This window comes from Molossus molossus, unplaced genomic scaffold (assembly GCF_014108415.1).
Source record: "Molossus molossus isolate mMolMol1 unplaced genomic scaffold, mMolMol1.p scaffold_m16_p_14, whole genome shotgun sequence".
Classification (NCBI taxonomy): Eukaryota; Metazoa; Chordata; class Mammalia; order Chiroptera; family Molossidae; genus Molossus; species Molossus molossus.
In genome coordinates, this window is record NW_023425349.1 from 9031172 (window position 1) to 9052879 (window position 21708).

A 21708-nucleotide genomic window follows, 5' to 3' on the forward strand; every position below is an offset into this window, starting at 1 on the left:
CGGTGGACATGTTAACTCTAGCTATAGATGTGTGCATGTAGAACATGTCACTCAGTTTCATTGTTGCTTTCTGCCTCTAATATGCATCCACAGTTTATCTTTAAGGATTGACATAATTGTCAGTGTTATTTTTCATCTGATTTTATTATAGTTACCATGCCATTTATTTATTTATTTTTACCTCTGTTCTGTGCTCAGTACTATATATTATCTCATTTAATCCTCACAACCACCCCTGAGTTGGGTGATTACACCCTTTTTATAGAAATGGAAACTGAAACTCAAGGAAATGAAGCTTATTGTGATGGAGCTAGGGTTAAACTCAAGTCGTTCTGGACACAACGCACTTAGGTACTATACCATGACATTTTCTTCATGTAAACAGCTTTCTTGTGCTTCTACAAGTGTTTTGTGTTTAAATTAGTAATCTCTTGCAAAGGTCTATAAGTTTCCCATACCATTCAAAGATGAATTTTAAATTTCTTAACAGCATTGCAAGTACATGAAATTTATAGTGACAAACATAGCCAGATTACTTTCTTGTTATCCATCCATTTAGCAGATTTACAGTTCCCATTAATTTTAATCTGTCTTTATTACCTGTTTTATATAATAAATATCTCTTAATCGTGACAGACTGAGTGTAGATCACCTGAAGTAGGCTCTCTCTCAGTAAGCAGAATTGCAGCAAAAGATTTGTGAATTAATTGGGAAAATTGCAAATCAGGTAGTCAGTGAAATAATTCATTGTCACATCCAATCAATAAACTTTGTAAATCAACTCATTTAATTCAAAAAATGATCTATATAGATCAAGCAACCAATTAAGCAATTAGCATACACTTTATAATTAATTAATTTAGGCATCAATCATATAATTAAAACTCCAAATTTAAGCTGCAGAATTTAGAATCTCACTTCCTTGTGAACTATTAGGTTCATGCTTCTGAAGACTAGAGGATTTGCAGTTTCACAATTCAACTTCGGAGCAGGGTATCTAAAATGTTTTAAGTTTAATTCAGTTTTAAATTGTCTTTATGTTGATATAGTTTTCCACCCATTTGCAGAAAATTGACATTTTACTTCCCTAAAGAAGAAGGAGGAGTTTGTGTTGATTATAACCTGGTAAGGCTAGAATCTGGGATTACTGACTGGACATTCTAGGGAAGTGAGAAAAGTCCATAAGTAGTTGATAAGGATAAATCAGGTCATTTGCTTTACTCTGTTTAGTATCCTTGGTGTTTGGAATCATCCTGCCAAGTGAGGCTGATTTTCTTCAGAGAAAGAACTGTATTGATTGTCTTTGTTACCTTGAGTACTTCTCCTGAGCTAGAGCAGATCTTTTCTTAATCCTGACCATAAATCAAAGTCCACTGATTTCCTCCAAATAATTTTTTCTCCTCTCTAGTTTTATGTCTCTCTTTTATGATATTTATTTTATTTACATTTATGTTATAGCTAATGTAGTGCTTCCTCATCCCCCCACACACTATATTGTGAGGTTCCTTGAGGACTCTCACTAAATCTTTTTTTTTTTTTTTTTTTTTTTTATCCTCACCCGAGGATATTTTCCATTTTTTGTACAGATAGAGTGAAAGGGAGAGAGAGGAAGGAGAGAGAGAGAGAAACATAAGGGGTTCTATGTCTTGCCCTGGCTCAGCAGTTAGAGTGTTGACCCGTGGACCAGAGAAACCCAGGTTTGGTTTCCACTAAGGGCACGCACCTTGGTTGCAGTTTGTCCCAAGCCCCAGTTGGGGTCATGTGGGTGGCAGCCACTCAGTGTGTCTCTCTCACGTAGATGTTTTTCTCTCTCCCTTCCTCCCTCTCTCCCTCTGACTCTATCTGAAGATAAATGCAAAAATGTCCTCAGGTGAGAATTAAAAAAAAAAAAAAACGGGGCGGGGGGGTCTATGTCTTATTTACAACAGGTGCTCAATAAATATTTGTTGGAAGAATAGAATAGTATAAAGGCTCTTGTTTCACATTGGTTTTTTCCCCCATTTGTACTGCCATGTATTTTCTCCTTATCAAATGAAGTAGGATTTGGGGGATCTGACTGTATCTGCAGGCTTTGAAGTAAAGAACAGCAGTGTCCCAAGTTTTCTTGCTGTACATCTGGGCCTCTGGTTGATGCATTCCTTTCTCACCTTGGTATTCACTCACCTTTTTGGTTTTCCTTTCAGTGACAATGTCAGTGCCTACTGCCTGCATATTGCTGAGGATGACGGGGAGGTTGACACAGATTTCCCTCCACTGGATTCCAACGAGCCCATTCATAAGTTTGGCTTCAGTACTTTGGCCCTGGTTGAAAAGTATTCATCTCCTGGTTTGACATCCAGAGAGTCACTCTTTGTTCGGATGTGAGTATTGACCCTCTGTTACTTATCTCAGTATCTCGTCTCTGCCCCTGGTGTAATTTTGGATTTGATTTTGATTTTGTTCATCAAATAAATATTTGGTGTCTGGAGAGTCCACATGTAATGATTACTTCCAGAGAGACGTTGAGGACATCATTCACATTGTATTTCATGCCTCTGTACCTACATTAAACACAGACTGCTTTCTATTAGCAAATTCTATTAGTTCTGTCTCTGAATGTCCTACCCATGAACCCGGCCTCTGGACATATTGGGGTGCTTTGGAGTCTGTGAACCAAAAATTCTCTTCAAGGAATCCAAACTAAATGAAAATGTACATCACAGCCACTTCTCTGTTGTGACTTAATATACTTCTTATTCTCTCCAACTTTGTTCAGATCCATTTCGATTTTTCCTCTTGGTTGCTTTCCTTTATACTGAGCAGAGGTTCTTAGCCTGTGCCTTTGGCAATCTGGTAAAGCATATAATATATGCATATAATAGCCCTTCTCAGAAAAGTGTTTGTAAATGCAGAAAATAAAATTCACAGGACTACAGAAGGATTTGTTATATTTAAAGTTATCAAATTATTAAACAAATTTGTACTAAAGTAATATGTACGGCTTTATGAATACATTGAATAACAAGATCCAGCGGCAGGTCTAACAGTAACTCCTGAAATTTGGTTTCAAAGGAGTGATTGAGTGTAAGTGATATTGGAGACATTTCCACCAACTGGAATCCGCTATGGTTATAGCTATGATTTCTGTTCATGACGAGTCACCAGTCCTGCTAATACCACTGTGACTTGTTGACTGTAATTCAAGGAAATGCTAAATATATGAAGTTAGTAAGAATAAAAATGTAATTTTTATCCATTCAAGTCTAGAGTGCCTGAGTTTTACCCACAGGTCCCCGTTGTTAGGGGAAAACCAGCAGTGTTTTCTCAGCGCAGCTTAAGCTTTCTAACCAAGGTGGCGACAGTCCCTCTCCTGGCCATCTCCTGGGAACAATAGCGGTCCCTTTGGCACCCCCTGCTGTTAGTAACTAGCAAATTCATTCTTGAAAAGAGATTGCTTTAGAGGACTTTTCTACCTGTCTCTTTAAAACATATTGCCTTTGTTTCAGATTTTTACTAAAAATAGGATTATGCTAGCTTTGATATATGAGTATTTTGGGACTGTCTACCCTTGAGCAAAAAAATGGATACTTGAGTACCTGTGGGTGAGCTGGGGGTGACTGTTCAAGCTTTTATAATTAGCATTTTATTTCTACTCTGAAATCATGTTTAGTGTAAAGTAATTTAAAAGCTATCTAATGATTTCTTCATCCTAATATAACTACTTTCATTTTTGTATAATTATTTCCATATGTATATATCCAGAGTTTCAATTCTAGCATGTATATTTTATGTTATTTTTACTTAACATTATATTGTAAATATTCAATATCTGTTCTTAATTCCTCCATTCTACATTTATTATGTGCCAAGAATCCAGACAGAGACAACTGCTATGCTCATGGAGCTTACGCTCTAGTGGGGAGACAGTTGTCAAACAAATCACTGAAATGTGATGAGTACTACAACAGAAATGGATGCCTGTCACAGGATATTTAGTTTTCTTGTTTTGCGATTGTGTTATTTTGCTTTTAAGTGGTCCTATGATGATCCCTGTTTATATCCACTTTATTTCTATTGAATAATTTCCTTAGGAAAATTTTTTGTTAGTAGGATTATTGGTCAGAGTAGAAACAGCTCGCTTTGTATCGACATATAACCTTCTGAAAGATGTGCCAATTTACAGTGCTACCAGTAGAATTCACAGAGCCCTGTTTTCAGTCTTACTACCTCAAGGTGTCATTAGAAGATTTTTCTTTTTTACTTTAAAAGATGTATATAGTGGTATTTCAGTAGCTTCCACTTGCATTTGTATTAGCTATTAGTAAGTGATTACATAAAATGTTCTCATTAGCACATAATTTTTACACATAGATGTTAACGTATTTTTATGTTAGCAGTCTTTTATATGGGAAGTCCTTTTTATTTATGTATTTATTTATTCTTTATTGATTTTAGAGAGAGAGGGAGAGAGAGATGGAAACATTGATGAGAGAGAACATTGATTGGCCATCTCCTGCATGCCCTTCACTAAGGATCTGCCCACAACCTGGACATGTGCCCTGACCAGGAATCAAACCAGTGACCTCTTGGTGCATGGGTCGATGCTCAACCACTGAGCCACACAGGCCAGGCCGAAAGTCCTTTTTAAAACAATAGCTTTCAAATCAATGATTTTCAATAGAGTGGGGTTTGGAATGGAATGAATATACATTCCTGGGAGAAGTGTCTCTCTACGAACCTCACCTTCAGGGAATGGGTGAGGGGGAGAGGCAGAGAGTAACAATAACTGCTTTAAACTTAATACTCTTTTTTTCCCCCCTGAATCACTCGCATTTCTGCACTTTGACTCCCAAACTTACATGCCCAGTCAATCCTTTTTCTATTTTAAAATTCAAGAGAGTTTATTCTACATGTGTGGAGTGTTTTTGAAAACACAAGGTAAAGTGCAATCTTTATATGTGAGCATTTAGAACAAAAGTGCCACTGAATTTTCTTTCTTTTTCTCAGTTGTCTGAGGAAATAGTACAGATTGCTGATTATTTGCCCTGTGTATATTATATATTGGTTTAGAAACCTCCCATTCACCTTTCTGGTCTATATTCTATGTTAGAAATTTCTCTCCTGCAAATGCAGGACAGAGCAGACCTTTAGGAGTCTCCAAGGATCTGTCCAAAGTTTCAGAGAGTGAAGTCTCAGGAAAATAAATGAAGCTATTGCTCCTTCTCTTCATTTCCCTCCTTTCTTCCTTCTTTCTCCCAATGAGAATGGGCAGGAAGTGGCTGGGAAGATACTGAACCGAACCAGGAAGAGAGAACTAGGTTTAACAATAGTAAGTGAATTAGAATTTACTAAGGGCCAGCTGTGTATATGTTACTTCATTTAATCTGAAAAATAGCCCAGTTTTTGTTATGACCATTTTATTTTTATCCTCACCTGAGGACATTTTTCCATTTTTGTTCAGATAGAGTGGGAGGGGGAGAGAGAAAGTGAGAAAGAGAGAAACATCATGTGGCTGCCACCCTCACGACCAACCAGGGCCGGGGACAAGCTGCAACCAAGGTACGCACCCTTAGCGGGAACCGAACCCAGGTCTCTGGACCACAGGCTGACATTCTAATCGCTGAGCCAAACCAGCCAGGGCGTGTCATGACCATTTTAGAGACATGAAAACTGAGGCTGACTGTTGCGCTCAGGCTTGGATTTGAACTTATGCCTAACTTCATAGTCCATGTTCTTTCCAGCATTCTTCTGAGGGTTAGAATGGGGGTAAAGGAATCTAGTGTTGGTTTAGTTTTTCAAGTAAATCCCACTATCTTAAGGCTGGCATTCAGCCACTATTATAGTGTCATAAGTAAAAACATGGTGGCCTCTGGAGCCAGACTGTTTGGGTGCCAATCCTAACCTTACCCCCACTACTAGTAGTGTGTGCTCTTGGATGCATTACTTCACTTTTCTGTGGCTCCATTAAATGAGGATAATAATAATAATACTTACCTCATGGAGCTGTTGTGAGGACTGAATGTGTTAGCAGATGTAAAGCACTTAGAACAGTGCCTGGCCTGTGTAAGCATGGTCTAGTGTTTACTGCAGTTATTGTTACTATTAATAAAAATCCTTTGAGGGCGAGAACTGGATCACTGTGTACCACAACAGTCAGCATAGCTTCATTATGATAATAGGTATGCCACATTATTATTCATAGGTACCTTGAATGGGTAACTGAATAGATCTCTTTGCTGCTTCTCTAGTTTTCTTTTTTCCCTACTTTCTGCTTTCTATCAGGGGAAGGGCAGAATTGGGGTGGGCATTGCTCAGAAAAGGCTGAGCTGGAATAGCTTCCTGAGCATGGGCAGGAGTGGATGTTGGCGATCTGCAGACTTTCCAGTTAGTCCTCTTATAGGCAGATATCCTTTAAAAAATCAATGGAAACATATCCTTGGGTGAGCATTGAAAAGATCTGTATATAACTTTTGACTCCTCCAAAACTTAATTGCTAATAGTCTACTGTCAATTAACACATATTTTGTATGTTATATGTATTATATACTATATTCTTACAATAAAGTAAGCTAGAGAAAAGAAAATGTTACTTAAAAATAGTAAGGAAAATACAGTTATAGTACTGTACGTATTTTTTGGAGAAAAAGAAAAATTGCATATAAGTGGACCCTTCAGTTCAAAACTGCATTGTTTAAGGGTCAACTCTATGGCAGTATATATACAATTTTGCTTTTCAACGAAAATCATATATCTATGTATACACACATATACATATATGTATTCTATACATATGATATATATTTAATTCAATAAAAATCATATATGTGTGTATACATAGATATATGATTTTCATTGAACTAAAAGCAAAATTTTTCAGTTCTGAAACTTAGAGAGTCTGTGAATTCATCTGTTGCCTCTGGGGGCCCTTGAACCTCACGTAGGAAATGCTGCTATAAAGAAATTAGCTCAGACCCTGTTGTGTAGGAAGCATTAGATAGTTGCTGTTTTTATTGTCAGATTTATCAGTCTGAGTAATTCACACTAAGGTGTGTATGGGGTTTAACCTTTCTTTATTATTACACAATTAACACATGTCCATTATAAAAGAATTTAAAAATGGAGCTGTATTTTTTCATACAAAAAATTTAAAACTTCTTTGTTTGATTATGCAAAGATAATGACTTATTATATTATATAATTATTCACATTTAAAGAGTGGTACTAGTTAATGTAAGTGAATTCCTAATTGGAAAAGTGTTTTGTGAAAAGAATATGGAGCTGGATGTCTTTTGATGGTCTTACTGAGTCAGCTTTGGACCCAGGAAACCCTTGGAAATAGAGTCGTTGTTGGGGAAAGAGAATGAATTACTCTAACTACTTGCAAATTAGGAGCCAGCTAATGGAACCTTACTCTTTTACCAGATCAGCAATTGGATTCTAGATATCCTTTGTTCTTGATTAATTTTGGACAAAGCAAATGTATATATAAACAGGAGTTCCTAAATTGCTGACTGCTACCTTCTCTGAGCTTTAAGGGAAGAAAAGTCAAAAACAATAAAATGGACAGATTCCCCCTAGATCAGAAGTCAGTAAGAGCAATTAAAGTGCCCTCCTATATATGTATTTTACTTAAAATGTTTAATACATCTGGTGGACATGAGAAAGGAACTGTTCTGACTGACCAAGAGCTCACAGCAAATAGAATCCAGTTAGGATTTTGCTCTTTGGGAAAGGGACCATTGAGTAGACAGACGGTGGTTGTACAAGAAGCTGGGCTGCCTCAGGCAGTGTGGCCCATAGGGCTCCCACAGACTGCCTTGGCTTCTCTTGTCAGTGTATAAAGGGAAAGCTCAAGTGCTTTTTAAAGAGGCATGCCCTAGATTCATTGCTCTTTCCTGTATGAGGGCTTTTCAAAAGGGTTGGTAGTTTTAGTATACCTTCTTGACTAGATCTCCAGTATACCCCAAGAAAAAAAATAAGCATTTTTGTACACTCACACAGTTTAGTGCTCCGGTAGCCATTATCTGACATATTCCTTATATGCAACTCATTTTTTTAATATATAGACAGAGGGTCCCCAACTCATGATGGAAGTTCTACTTAAGATTATTTTTACTTGCCCTGGCCAGTTTGACTCAGCGTTTATAGCGTCGGCCTGCGGTCCAGAGAGACCCGGGTTCGGTTCCCGCTAAGGGCACGTACATCCATTGCAGTTTTTCCTTGGCCCTGGTTGGCCGTGCGGGTGGCAGCCACTCGATGTGTCCCTTTCACATCGATGTTTCTCTCTCTCTCTATCTCTCTCTCTCTCTCTCTCTCTCTCCCCCTCTCTCTCCCCCTCTCTCTCCCTCCCTCCCTCCCTCCTACTCTATCTGAACAAAAAAATGGAAAAATGTCCTTGGGTGAGGATTAAAAAAAAAAAGATTTTTTTACTTTAAGATGGTGTAAAAACAGTATGCATTCAGTGGAAACTGTACTTCAAATTTTTAATTTGGATCTTTTCCCAGGCTAGTGGTATGCAGTATGGTACTCTCTCATGATGCTGGGCAGTGGCAGCAAGCCTCAGCTCCCAGTTGAGCACATGAGCACAGGGTAAACAACCGATCTCTACAGTGTTCGGTGTTGCCTGCGTTTTTTTGGTATTATGTTCTGAGCACGTTTAAGGTAGGCTAAACTAAGCCCTGATGTTCTGTAGGTTAGGTGCATTATATGCATTTTCAGCCCTGGCTGGGCAGCTCAGTTGGTTAGAGTGTTTTCCTGATACACCAAGGTTGTGCGTTCAATCTCCGATCAGGGCACATACAAAAAGCAACCAGTGAATGCATAAATAAGTGGAACAACACATTGATCTCTCTCTTTCTCTCCCTTTCTCTTTCTCCCTACCCCTCTCTCTCAAATCAATAAATTAAAAAAAAACAAAAAAAAACACATTTAAATGCATTTTTGTCCTATGATATCTGTAACTTATGAGAGCTTTATAGGGATGTAATCCCACCATAAGTCAAGAAGCATCTTTATAAGCTGTGGATCACACAGTCATCCAGTTTGGTAAGGGGTAAAGCTAAAATAGCATAAGGAATAAAAAATTAAAAAAAGAAGATGATGCCTGTGTTCTTTGTAACCAGGCCTGACAGTATGGGTATAAATTTTCCTAGTTATTTATTATTTGCTCATATCATAGAGGACCAACTGTATGTTGTTTCTTTTCATTCTGTTGTATTAGCAAACATTTTTGTTGTCCAGATTGTCCTCATGTATGGAAATGTAACATATGCAGCCTGTTTAATTTTGTATTTGTAAATCTGACTTGATTCCCTTTTTGGCAACAGCTACTGTCTAGAGAAAAGAAAAGATTTTTCTTTGTCTCTTTAAAGTGGCAGAAATATTGGAGTAAATAATAAAGATGGAAAACATTAATTACATACTTCTAAGAATTTAAAGGTCAGACAAGCTAAATATGTATGTTTTGCTCACTGGAATGTCTGCTGAAAGTGTGCCAGTATTCACTTTGTTCTTCCAATAAAAGTACACATTTTAGATAGCCATCAACTTACTTTGGTATCCAAAAATTATACCAGATTGTTACTTTAGTTGCTATATATCTTAAAAGTTTAGTACTCACATTTCTGACATTAATGTGATTTGTTTCATGATCCACCCCCTTTGGCCATGTTTAGTTACTATGTCTCATTTTGATTTCCTCTGTTCTTCCCTCAGCTTATGTTGGAGTCTGTCAGCTACTACTATGTACATGTCAGGCTAGTGACTTGTAATGTTTATTAATACAATGTCAGTCTTGCTGTTGAGAGAACTGTGAAGCTTCTCAGAAGGTTGCAGTAGAACGAAGCGTTTGATTTCCAGACCCTGTCTGCACTGTGTGGTGAATACATTCTCAGATGTTATGCAGTTCACTGACCTGACAGTTATGGAACCCCGCCTGGGACCCCATTTCAGCAGGACATATTTGAACAGAAACAGTTTGCAAAACTTTACACACTTAAACTCCTGCCAAGGCAAACTGTTAGCCACTTGAGTTTGTTATAAATACCCAGTGGCAGTGGTTGGAAGTAGCCCACGGTGTGTTTTATATTCTGAACTGAATGTGAATGTCTTTGCGGTTATATAGAGTAGTAAATAATTGAGTTTGATTAGGGAGAGGGACCTCATTATCCCCCACCTGTGCCCAGCTGGAAGGGGAGGGTCGAAATGAAGCCATTAGCTGTCTCTCTTACTGGCATCTCAAAGAGCTCAAATACATCTGTGTCTTATTTTCTTTTCTGGCACAATCAGTCGAGCAAGCTAAGCAGGCATGACCGGATTTGGCAAGTCCCAAGGACTCTGGCAAAGATACACAAGGAGAAGGCGGAGGGCAGTCATTTTGGCTTCTCACTGCCCATTAGTCTAGCGAGTTATGTTTTTGGAAAATGTCTGTTTTGAAAAAGAGTACTTTATCCAATGTCAAACATCACATGCTCATACAATACCCTTTGATCTTTAAAAAATTTTTGTCAGTGCGAGGGGAAACAAAATGTGGCATTCACACTAGTGTAAACTATCTTTATGGATAAAGTAATACCCGAAGGGCTTGCTTTAAAGCAGGCATGCTACAGTTATAGCAAGGCTTTCTCTTGCTCATATATTTTCATTTTCTACCTCGAAGTGCTAGAGAATGAACATGCATGGAATTGGGACCAGAGCAGGTTGGGAACTAGAGGAGTGTGTCTTCATCACTGTTATGAACTGGTGAGGACTGGAGAAACGAGTGCTACTCTTGGCAGCCTTTTTGCACTTCCACAAACTGACACTGGCTCATAAAACCATGGCATTCTCCAGGGGCTTTTAAAAAGGAACCTTATGCCCGGGCATGTTTGGCTCAGCGGTTAAAGCATCAGCCTGTGGACCGAAGGGTCTCAGGTTCAATCCTGGTCAAGGGTATGTACCTGGGTTGCAGGTTCAATCCCTGGCCGTGGTCAGGGTCATAAGAAAGGCAACCAGTTGATGTGTCTCTCTCACATCGATGTTTTTCTAATGTTTCTGTCTCTCTCTCTTCCTCCCTCCCTTCTACTCTATCTAAAAATCAGTGGAAAAATATCCTCAGGTGAGGATTAACAAAAGAGGGGGACGCTTATAAGCGATATGGTTAGTCCAGAGTTGGGACATTTATAATCAAACTGAATTTGTTTCAGGGAAGTGGAACTTTTCCATAGATTGGTCAGTGATTTCGATCTGGGGGATATGCTCTCTGGAAGTCTCTTCTTCCTGAGTACTCAGGACTCCCATTGGGCTATAGAGAGGTTTGTTTGTTTATTTTTGGTTAATCCTCACCCGAAGATATTTTCCCATTGATTTTTAGACAGAGTGGAGGGGGAGGAGAGAGACATTGATGTGGGAGAGACACATTGACTGGTTGCCTCCCACACAATCCTGACCGGGGATTGAACCTGCAACCCAGATATGTACCCTTGACTGGGAATCAAACCCAAGACCCTTCAGTCGATGGGTTGGTGCTCTAACCGCTGAGCCAAACTGGCCAGGGTTATAGAGAAGTTGAAAACTCATGCTTTGGAGTCTGGTTGTTCTGGGTCCAAGTTCTGACTCCTCTACTTATTAGCTGTGTAATTTCAGGCAAGTATCCTAACCTTACTAAACCTTAATTTCCTCTATTATAAAGTGGTACTAATAACAGTACCTATCTTTTCTGGGAAGGTTAAATGAACAAAGTATGTGCTCAGTAAATGTTGACTATTGTCATTGTCTCATCGTTATATATCACTTTGTACATATGAACAAGAGCCTACAGTTATTATATTACTTGCTTATTAAGCATTTGTTATATACAGGTGTCATGTTAATTAATTTAGAAGTATTTAGCCCTCACAATAGTCTTACAGTCTAAGAATTATATATTTTATAGATGAAGAAACTGAAATTTAGAGAGATTGTATCATTTACTCAAGGAAGGCAGAGCTAGGACTCCAAAGCAGGCTGTGTTATAGAGCTTACTTCACTGCCTTCTGGTATCATCACCTCATCTTTTGGAGCATGGTGTAGAGCTAAATGATGACTGTGTTTTGAGACATCTCCACTAAGAAGCTCTCTGACTCCCTCACCTCTACCCGCTGGGTTAAATGCCCCTGTGTTCAGCAGCACTCTGAGCTTTGTGCTTATCACACGGAACTGTAGTTCTTTTTCTCTCCCACTGGACTGTGCTACTTGTGTTGAGAACCATACTGTTGATTTCTGAATCCAAAATAGGGTATTTAATAGATGAGTAACCACACACGTTGTGAGGGTTCAGATTCAGTCTTCCAAATAAGCAATCTCTGCTGAGGGGACAGGATGGGTTGGGCCTCTTGGAGTAGTGACTTGGGACAAGGGGAACATAAGAGAACTAACATTTATAAACTCATACCAGGCCTTAGTGCCAGGTGCTTGGCATTCATTGACTATTTTAGCCTCCTGACAGTTCTGTAGGAAAGTGCCCTCCCCATTTCATGAATGCAACTGAGGTTCCCACATGTTAAGGCAACATTTCAGTTAGCCATGGAACCAGGATTTGAACCAAAGGGTATTTAACTCCCAGTCCATGTGTTTTCTTCTTCAATATGTTGCCTTCCAACTTAGGTTTTGGTTCCAGCTCTATCCCTATAAATAGAATCTAAGCTGTTTTTCAGTGAAGACCTGTGCCCCTGCTTCTCCTCTGTGCCCCATCACTTGTAGTTTAGTACTTAGTAGAGAAATGCTTGTGTGTTAGGTTAATGCTGGTATAAACACTTCCCTCTGGGAACTGAGTGGCTTTGCACTGGGACAGAGCTGAATTCCTCAAGTGAGAAATCTCTTTTTTAAACGCCCATACATTTTTCAGTGGTTATGAGACTTGACAGGACCTAACTTTGAATTGACTGACGCACTCCTGGCAGCGTTTATTCAGCTCCCTGAAGTGGCGCTTCATCCTCGACCCAGCACAGGCAGCCCACGGAGCTGTGGCAGGGCAGCAGGGCAGCAGGGCAGCGGCTCCTGCTCTGGGCCCTAGGGTGCCCCGTACTGGCAGGAAATGAGCCATCTACCCACAAGAAAAGCAGTTTCTGAATCGAGCCTCTGAATTTGTGGCCCATCTGTCTGTCCATCCATCCACCTGTCCATTTGAGGGCTAGTTACTGCCAGCACAGGTCACAACTCAGAAACTGGAATGCAGTGCCACAGGGAAGGGAGGCAGTGTAGCATCCTACCCACCAGCCGCCAGCATTTCTCCTAAGTTCATGGTCTTCTCGATCTCAGACCCAATGCTCAACATTAAATAAAAGCAGCTTTAAAAGATGTATTTCAATAGACTTTTTAGAAAGCCCATAAAAAATCCTGGATGTGAAGAAATGAGGCATAAAACTCAGAATGTTTGGAAGTCAAGCTGAAAATTGTGGTAGCAAGTCTCCATATCCATTTATTAAATGGGAGCGGAACTTAACAGTTGCACCTAGATGGATTCTGAGAACCACTTGCATTCTGTACGCTTGTGTTTTAGAAACATTTTACCCCCTTAAGTGCTGTAGACTTGGAACAAGATCCAAAGTTGGCATTCGTCTGGAGGGGAGAAGTGGGTGGAGTGTGAGACTGACCTGGGGACCTTTCATTAGGTCTGGCTGAGTGCGCCGCACATGGGTCACCACCTCGTTCTCCGTTTAATGCGCACGTCCTTACTGAAATGGAGCCCCAGAGGAAGATCGTGCGCACCCAGGAAGGCACATTTCAAGAGTCGCACGTGCCCCTTCCCTTCACCGTTGTTTTCATTTTCCTCTCATGAACCTTGCTACCCTGGCTTCAGCACGGAGGCTGTAAAGGAAGATGGAGAGCCGAGTTACCTCAGAATGATCACTATCGTTAACATTCACGGGTGGTTCACTTATCATTCCTGACTGCACAGACATGGCAGCCGCTCGGAAGCGTCCGCAGGTGTAGCATGGTGATACATATTACATTGTGCCACAATGGATTTATGTATTCTGTAACAAAAGAAAAGTGTAATGAAAAAATACAGAAGGTAATCCTTTATTCCTCCACCACACAATTTATCAGTAATGCCTGTGGATGATAAGTGCCAGGGATTTCCTCGGCTTGCTTTAACCTTGTCACCCAGGTACATTTTGGTAAAATGACAGAAAAATACAGACTAGGGATTTTCCTCTGTTCAAAAATCTCTTAAAAGGACACTTTTAATTTATGGAATTTAGTCCAAACACAAGGCTTCTTTTTGAGCTTTTAGTCTTCCTGTGCTGAAAAAGATAAACATATTGGTTTGAAATAGTGCTATCAGCCAGCAGCAGATTAGGGGAGAATGTAAGCAATTTATAAGCAGACTCAAATCTCAAATAGTTCAGGTGGAACCCAGGTGGATGGAAGTTCGTGAGATCTATCCCAGTGCGAGTGTGTGAGCACCCGAGAACTTGTGTTCCCTCTTAGGCCCTACTCATCCATCGCCCAACATATTGTCACAGATGGAGCGCACGCTGGCTTCTGAAGAGAAAGCAGGGGAAGCAGATCTGAACGCGGATGATTGGCATTCGTTCCAAACACACACTGGCCTAGTGCCAGAGCAAATACCCCCAAGTTTATAAATGCACAAGGCACTTTACATTTCAGTACTCTTGCCAAAGTATCACTTACTGCATCGCTCCCTAAATATAGTTTTTTTAAAAAGAGCTATTTCTTATTTTGCTTTGATCAGTAAAATAAACTTTTAAAGATTGTTCTGGGATGGGGTCCAGCATCTGAGGTAAAGAATGGCCAGGGCTCAGGCATGATTCAGTAACAGAGTGTTCAGTAAAATTAGCTTGACAGTTCTCAGGCCTGCTGTTCGATAGCAAGAACTTGACCAAGTTAAAATGGATGATCGTGCTGGCTAGACCAGCGTCGGCTTTGCTTTTTAACAAATGGAATGTCAAGGATTAAACAGCAAGCTGTGTGGAGAGGAGGGGTGTGGAGATGTCTTTGTATTAGGGAAGCAAATTGGGTCCTTGGTTTGGAGATCGGCCCCTAGCCCCTGTGACAAGCCAGCCACTTGGTTGGGTCCAAGCAATGTTTAAAGCCCCTTCCCAGCCCATTCTACCATTGGGACGCTTTTCCATGGCTTAGCTTAGGGCTTGGCTTTTCTTTCAGATTTCTTGTCAATATGAAGTTCTGCCATGTTTTTTGGCCATGTTCCCCTTTGAGATTCTTGTGGGGAAGTGGGAAAGCAACCAAACTCCTTGTGGCAATTCCCATGTTCCATAGTTGGAAACTTGGGTCCCATTTGTTACATGAGCTGCTTGGAATTGGCCCGTTTTGTTTCATTGCCCAAGCATAGTGAGTAGTATTTGTGATACTTGCTATTGCAATTACTGGTCTTAGTGAAGTTATGCCTCACCAGGATGGGATTCTGTTTGTAGGATGCTTGTTCCTTACCAGGTTTTTCCTATCTAGACGAACACCCACCCCCTTTAAGTTTGATTGGCTAGAGGTTTACAAGTGGTATTAGTATTTTGCCTTGTAATTATTTATGCTTCAGCTAATGTTTTGTCTGACCTTTTAGGACTAAGTAGATTAAAGCATCCTACTGAAGTGTGCATAGATTATATATTATTAAAATATATAAATATAGGGTGTTTCTTTTACTAGCTAGTTAGGAAGAACCTTTTCTTTTCCTTGTTCTAAATTGCTTTGGGCTATCATATGCCCCTGCCCCCATGCACACAAACATACAACGTGACATTTTTCCTCCAGGGCTCCATGAGCTTTAATATGATGGTAGTATCTGCCTGCAGTGACATCTACTGACACAAGCCAAGTTTATCATTTGTCAATCCTTGCTGCAGGATTTGGCTTGGGAGCTGATACTAGTGACCCACACAGACCAATTAGATTCAATTAGAGATAAATTAGAAAAACCTTCCATAACTCTGACTTGTCTTTCACTTGGGACTGTTCATACTAGACTGCTTTTCTTTCTCCATCTCTGTCCTCTCTTATTAGAAGTAGTTTTATTTAACCTATTTTTAAATAATTGGCACTTCGATGTACACTTAGTAAAACTTTCCTAAACACAGTGAAGATTGCAATACCATCCCTCCGGTTGAATGTTGGTGATGATTTAATATTTGTCTTTTTCTACAGAAATGCTGCTCATGGATTCTCCCTTATTCAGGTGGACAACACAAAGGTCACCATGAAAGAAATCTTGCTAAAGGCAGTAAAGCGAAGAAAAGGATCCCAGAAAATTTCAGGTAGGATAGTTAAATTATACCCTGGCAATAGAAGTTTAACCCTTAGTTAAAAGTGCATGGTGTGTGCATAGGTGTGCATGTGTGTGTGATGGCTGGCTTCTAGATGTTTCAGGTATCATTGCTAGAAAGTTTGGTTAGCAGGTCTGTAGTTAAAAAAAAAAAAAGTGATGTTTAAGTTGCCCATGGGCCTAAGGAAAGTACTAGGTCGGTGGTGTGTATGGGAAAAGGTTCATACTAGTTGTGGAAGCTTTGTTGTTAATGCTTTGTGATCGAGTAAGACAAAGCTACTTGAGCTTACTGTTAGTTGGTGTAAAACTGTCTTGAAAACAAAATCAGTCCTAAATTTGAAGTGCTTCTTTTACTTTCATGTTTTCACATACTTTTCAGTGGGAGAAACTTTTAATTGCTAGTGTTTGAGATATGAAATAAAAGGAAAAATTTTATTTTTATCAAATGAAGACAATTGTAAAAAAATTTTTTTAATAGATAAATCACTTGATTCACAGAAATACCTGTTAATCTCTAATTTCTCATTTTTCAGGAAATACGTTTATGGTATTAGCTGTGATATTTAAAGGCTATGGGAAAAAAGTATTACCAATATAGAGAAATAATTATTTTGAAAAATAGCTCAAAGATTTGTCATGCTACAGACAACTTTAATAGTAATCAACCCATATATGACAGGTCAGGTATCTTAGCATTGTAAATAAATGAAACTTCTTAAACACCTTTGGTTTCATCCTGAAGGGAAAAACGGCATTGTTCAGGTTGAAGAAAATAGTTTTGTGTTCTTTTTAAGGGGAGGCATATAATCTGTTCCAGATTTAATTAGCTATCTTCAGATGAAAGCTGAAGTTTTAATAAAAGTTAGAAGAGATAACACACTGAAGGACACGGATGAGCTGTCTCAAGGCCATATTCCAGGGGAACGATAAGAGCTGTAAAAAATGGCAGAGGAGAGCAATTGAGTGGAGCAATGAAAATCTGATTCTCATAAAAAAGAGAGAGAGAGAGAGATGCTGGTAGGGGCGGTTGTAGATGAGACCTGCTAGCGTCTGCAAGCAATTTGGATGCTTGCCAGGAGTCATTGTTCACCCTCGGCTGTGGCGGCTCTGTCCAGATGTGCCAACTGCACGTTTCGGCTTTTGCCAGCTGACTGCGCCGTTTGATAACCAGCTCTCTGGATGCCCATCACTGGCCGCAGAGATAGAATTAAATGATGATGATCTTCCCACAAGTTGGGAGAGGAAACAATGCATATAAATCTTGATTTCATCTCAGCATGAGAAGTCTTTATCCATCATCACTCATAATGAACAAGTCGTTAGCTGGGATGAATGGTGTTCTGGTTTTTCCAAACACCTCTTTTGTTCATTTTTTGGGTGACTTTTATCCATTGCATGGGGGTCAAACCTCTTTGCATTTAGGGGATGATTGAAGAGGCATACCCTCTCCTTCCCAGGGGAAAGTAGCTATTTTGGACTTCTAGGTGCCAATCTAATAGCATTTAAACAGCTTCAGATATTTAATAAGCATTCATCTTTCTTTAGGGGCCTTATTTTTTTCTCTTGTGTTCTTCCTAATCTTTTACATAATAGTATATTTTGTGACAGATATCTTATAGTCTAAGGTAGCATTATTCTGAATTGTTCAAGGTGGGTAGAACTAACTTGTTAAACCTTCTTACTAGAAATTGTGCTGTCAGATTTTTTTAGACCATGAAACAAACCTCTGAACTTCCTGGGGTACCTCTGAACCAGTGTTGTTCCCTCTGTCCTTAGCCATCTCTGTCCAGTTGGATACCTATTTATCTGTGTTCATCCCCAGTAACCACGTTTAACATACACACATTTATTTATGTTCACCTTCGTATGCACATCCCTGATATTTCCATCAGAGTCTTTGCCATATCCTTGGCCAAGTGTTAGGACTTGATATCTGAAAAACTGATCTGCATTGTTTATTCCTTTTCATACTAGAGAAGTTCATTGAGATTGATGCATTTACATAAATTACTGTCCATTTTCTTTATCCAAAAAGCTTTTTAAAATAAGAAGCTCTTTCTCTTACTTTATTAAGTCTGGTCTCATGAAATAGAAGGATATGCAGTTTGGCAAAGGTGTTTACTTAATGGCAGTTTGGTAAAGGCAGGGTGTATTTTGTGTTTTTGAACTTTGTATTGTGGAGTGGACCTGTTATGGAATGTGATTAATGAAAAGAGGAAAATCCTCTTGTCATAGAGGCAAACACAAATACACTTACTTGAAAAAAGTCTGTTAGTGCTCACAGTTGGCTATGAAATACTTATTACTTACCCATTATGACACATGAACTTAGTCATGCACTTGGCAGATGTCAGGTTAGAGGCGCTCATCCAGTACTTCCTAAACCTCTAGCACAATGACCTGCTCAGTCTTTGTAAGAAAGTACATGGCACTCCTACATCAGGGACAGAATTAGAGAGCTTACCCCTCTCTTCAGACAGCTTTTGCCTATTTGAATTCAGAAAAACACTGATCTCTTTGCTGCTCTTTCTGAACTCCAGCGAGAGGGGAGAAATACCACTTGAGACTAAACGTGTGCCATGTTGAGTTGAGAGTCCTCACACTATTTGTTCACTAGGGGTTAATTGTATTAGTACAGATTTTAGAAAGCCTTTGATAAGCCAACAGTGAACTCCTGTTGCTTACCCACAAAACCTTGACTTCTCTCATCTTTTTTCTAGACTGACAACTCTCTGTTTAACAATAACAGTAAATTGAGAACCACCTCATTATTAAATCAAGATGTAGGCCTCATGACTGTCCTAATGTTTAAATACTTTGTTGCCCTTCCCTCTGGCACTCTCCCCAGTTTTCATTTGTGAAAAATCAGGTGACAGCTATTTGAGCAAAAGCATTCTTTGTTCAGGTAAATAGCTTTGTCAATGGAAACCGTTAGGGTTTTAAAATATTTTTGCTTTTTTGGGTAGAATATCATTATAGACCCTTGTAGCTGATCTAAATTTTGACTTGCATTATTTGTAATTATTTTATCATCGTAACTGTTTATGAACACTGCAGGGTTTTTTCTGTTAATATTCATGTACTGAACTATAGTAAGCTTTCCACAGTGTGTTCCAATCAGTTCTCTGCTAAGACCCATTTTTTTAAACCCATTTTAAAATGTCTCTTTTAAAGTTTCTCTTCAGCTTTTAATTTTATTACTGACTTACTTGACATTTGAAATCTACGTGCATTGGCAGAAAGTCCTCACTGTTTAAGAAAAACGTAAGTGGAAAATCCAATTTTAGAAGAATTAGCTGAAACTTCTTTACTAATTTTAACAGTTGGGTGGGTGTGTCTTTGACATAATGAAAAGTAGCCTGTCAAATCCCTTGATTTAGCCAGTAAAATATACTGACCTTGCCCGGCTGGTGTGGCTCAGTGATTGAGCATTGTCCTATGCACCAAGAGGTCGCCGGTTTGATTCCCAGTCAGGGCACATGCCCAGGTTGTGGGCCTGATCCCCAGTGAGGGACATACAGGAGGCATCCAGTTGATGTTCTCTGTCATTGATGTTTCTACCTCTCTTTCCCTCTCCCTTCCTCTCTCTCTCTTTAATATCAATAAAGAAAAAAAATTCACACACACACACACATATGTTTATATACTGACCTTTTATTTAGTGGGTAAAGGCCTTAGTTCTTCAGGTTCACCCTCACAACCATTGACCTGAGCTTCTTAGTATTTGGTGGTTGTTTAAAGATGCTGTTTTCCACCAACCCTTACCAGCCGGCTGAAGCATGATATTGGGTATGACAGAGACACTTGAGAAATTGAAGCAGATCCGATTCCAATTCTAATGTTGATGCAGAAATACTGTATGGTGTCTCTTGATCTTCAAAAGAGAGAAAGCTTCAAAGTGGGATTTTCCAAGCAGAGTAGTTTTCTGTACTGCTCTGTTTCAGTATTTGTTGTCATTATGATGTGGAGGTTATGAAGTTCTTCCTTATCATCTGCTGAAAAGTTGAACCAGAAGCATATTTACTTTTTCTTAGTCTTGTTCATTTTTTCCTTTTGATGTGAAAAGCAAACTTTTATTAGTCTGCAGATCCTTTTGAAAAGTTCTTAATGTTGTTAGTAAGACTTAGGATATTCATTCCTACTTTTCCCTTGTATAATTTGAACATAAATATTAGCTTTGTCAAATGGACTCCTCCTTAACATTTCTGTTTAGAGTCATAGACCACCTCATTGCTTGCTAAATTTACTGTATTTTCACAAGACGCCCAGACTGACGCCAATGAGATAGTCTAGTCTAAGACTCCTCAAACATGATTTCCTAAAGCACTGCTAGGAGCAGAGGGGGTTGACCGTTCAGGTCTGAGGGATGGACAACTGGTGATGACATTATTGGATTCTAAAGTTTATCTTCAAAATTCATGTAAAATGTGCATATTGATCCATAATGTATTTGTAACTGTGTTGTACGTTCGTTCACGCACAGTGTGCTCTCATGTGCCAGACCCATGCTGGGTGCAGGGAGACAGTGGGGAGGCAGCTCTACAAGGCGCTTGCCGAGGGGGACCTTACATTCTAGAAGGAGAGTACTTATAAGAGGCTAAGAGAATAATAAGATGTAGGGGAGCTCATGGTATAGTATAGGGATGCTCCAGGAACTCCTCCCTGAGAAATTGACATTTACACTGTGACCTTCACATTTAAGCCAGGAAGAGTTGGGGAGGGGCAATGTCTCTTAAAGCTTACTGTATTTTAATATCAAAAGAACATTTCTTTGCAGTTTACTTAACTCTCTTTTCCTCAACATTATCTATATATATAAAGGTAGTAATATTGATTCTTGACTTCGTCCCTGTGCTAACTCCCCACATCTTATCCATTAGCACATCCTTCCAGTTTTAGCTCCCAACTATATCCTGAATCAGTTGTCTTTTCCATCTCTATTGGATGAGTCTAAATCTACATGACTTCACCTGGACTGTTGAAATAGCACCCTAGCTAGTTTTATTGTCTCTGCTCTTGGCCCCCTACAGCAGCCAGAGAGATCTTCTAAAATATAAGTCAGATAATATCTGCGCCCAACCCTTCGATGCTTTCCAGTTGCATTTAGAATAAAATCTAAACTTGTAACCACTGTGAAATACACTGAGGCCCAAAGAGAGGAAGGGATGTACAGAAAATTTAGACATAAATAAAGAAGAGAATTGGAATGAAGTACAGAGTTTGATGCTTACAGTGTGACAGAGGAATACAGACCAGCTGAAACCCAGGAAGCCAGGGTGGGTATTCGGAGCCTGTACCCTAGTGGGGCCTGCTCTAATACACTGGCAGCAACAGGGTCAGTCTCTTACTCACACCTTGAAACACTTCACACAGGAGGCCTAGAAAGTTGTATACAAATCAGTTTGTTATTTATCAAGAAGGTTTTAAAGGGGATTTGTGTGTCTTCCCCAAGATCTAGTGCAGTGGGGTAA

General features: G+C 39.4%; 1 protein-coding gene across 19 annotated transcripts in view; it reads left to right on the forward strand.

Moving 5' to 3' along the window:
- MAPKAP1 (MAPK associated protein 1) overlaps positions 1-21708 on the forward strand; it is a 236174-nt gene that overhangs the window by 127477 nt on the left and 86989 nt on the right. For 17 of the 19 annotated variants that reach the window (XR_004959477.1, XM_036260486.1, XM_036260494.1 and 14 more), the window contains 2 exons: positions 2184-2360; positions 16120-16229. Coding sequence is in view for 18 of the 19 variants with exons in the window: in XM_036260486.1 (XP_036116379.1) it covers positions 2184-2360; positions 16120-16229 (287 nt within the window). In the remaining variant the exon portion in view is untranslated. Of the gene's footprint in view, positions 1-2183; positions 2361-16119; positions 16230-19411; positions 19510-21708 lie in introns of those variants that run through there. The other 2 variants (XM_036260499.1, XM_036260498.1) reach the window with 2 other exon arrangements.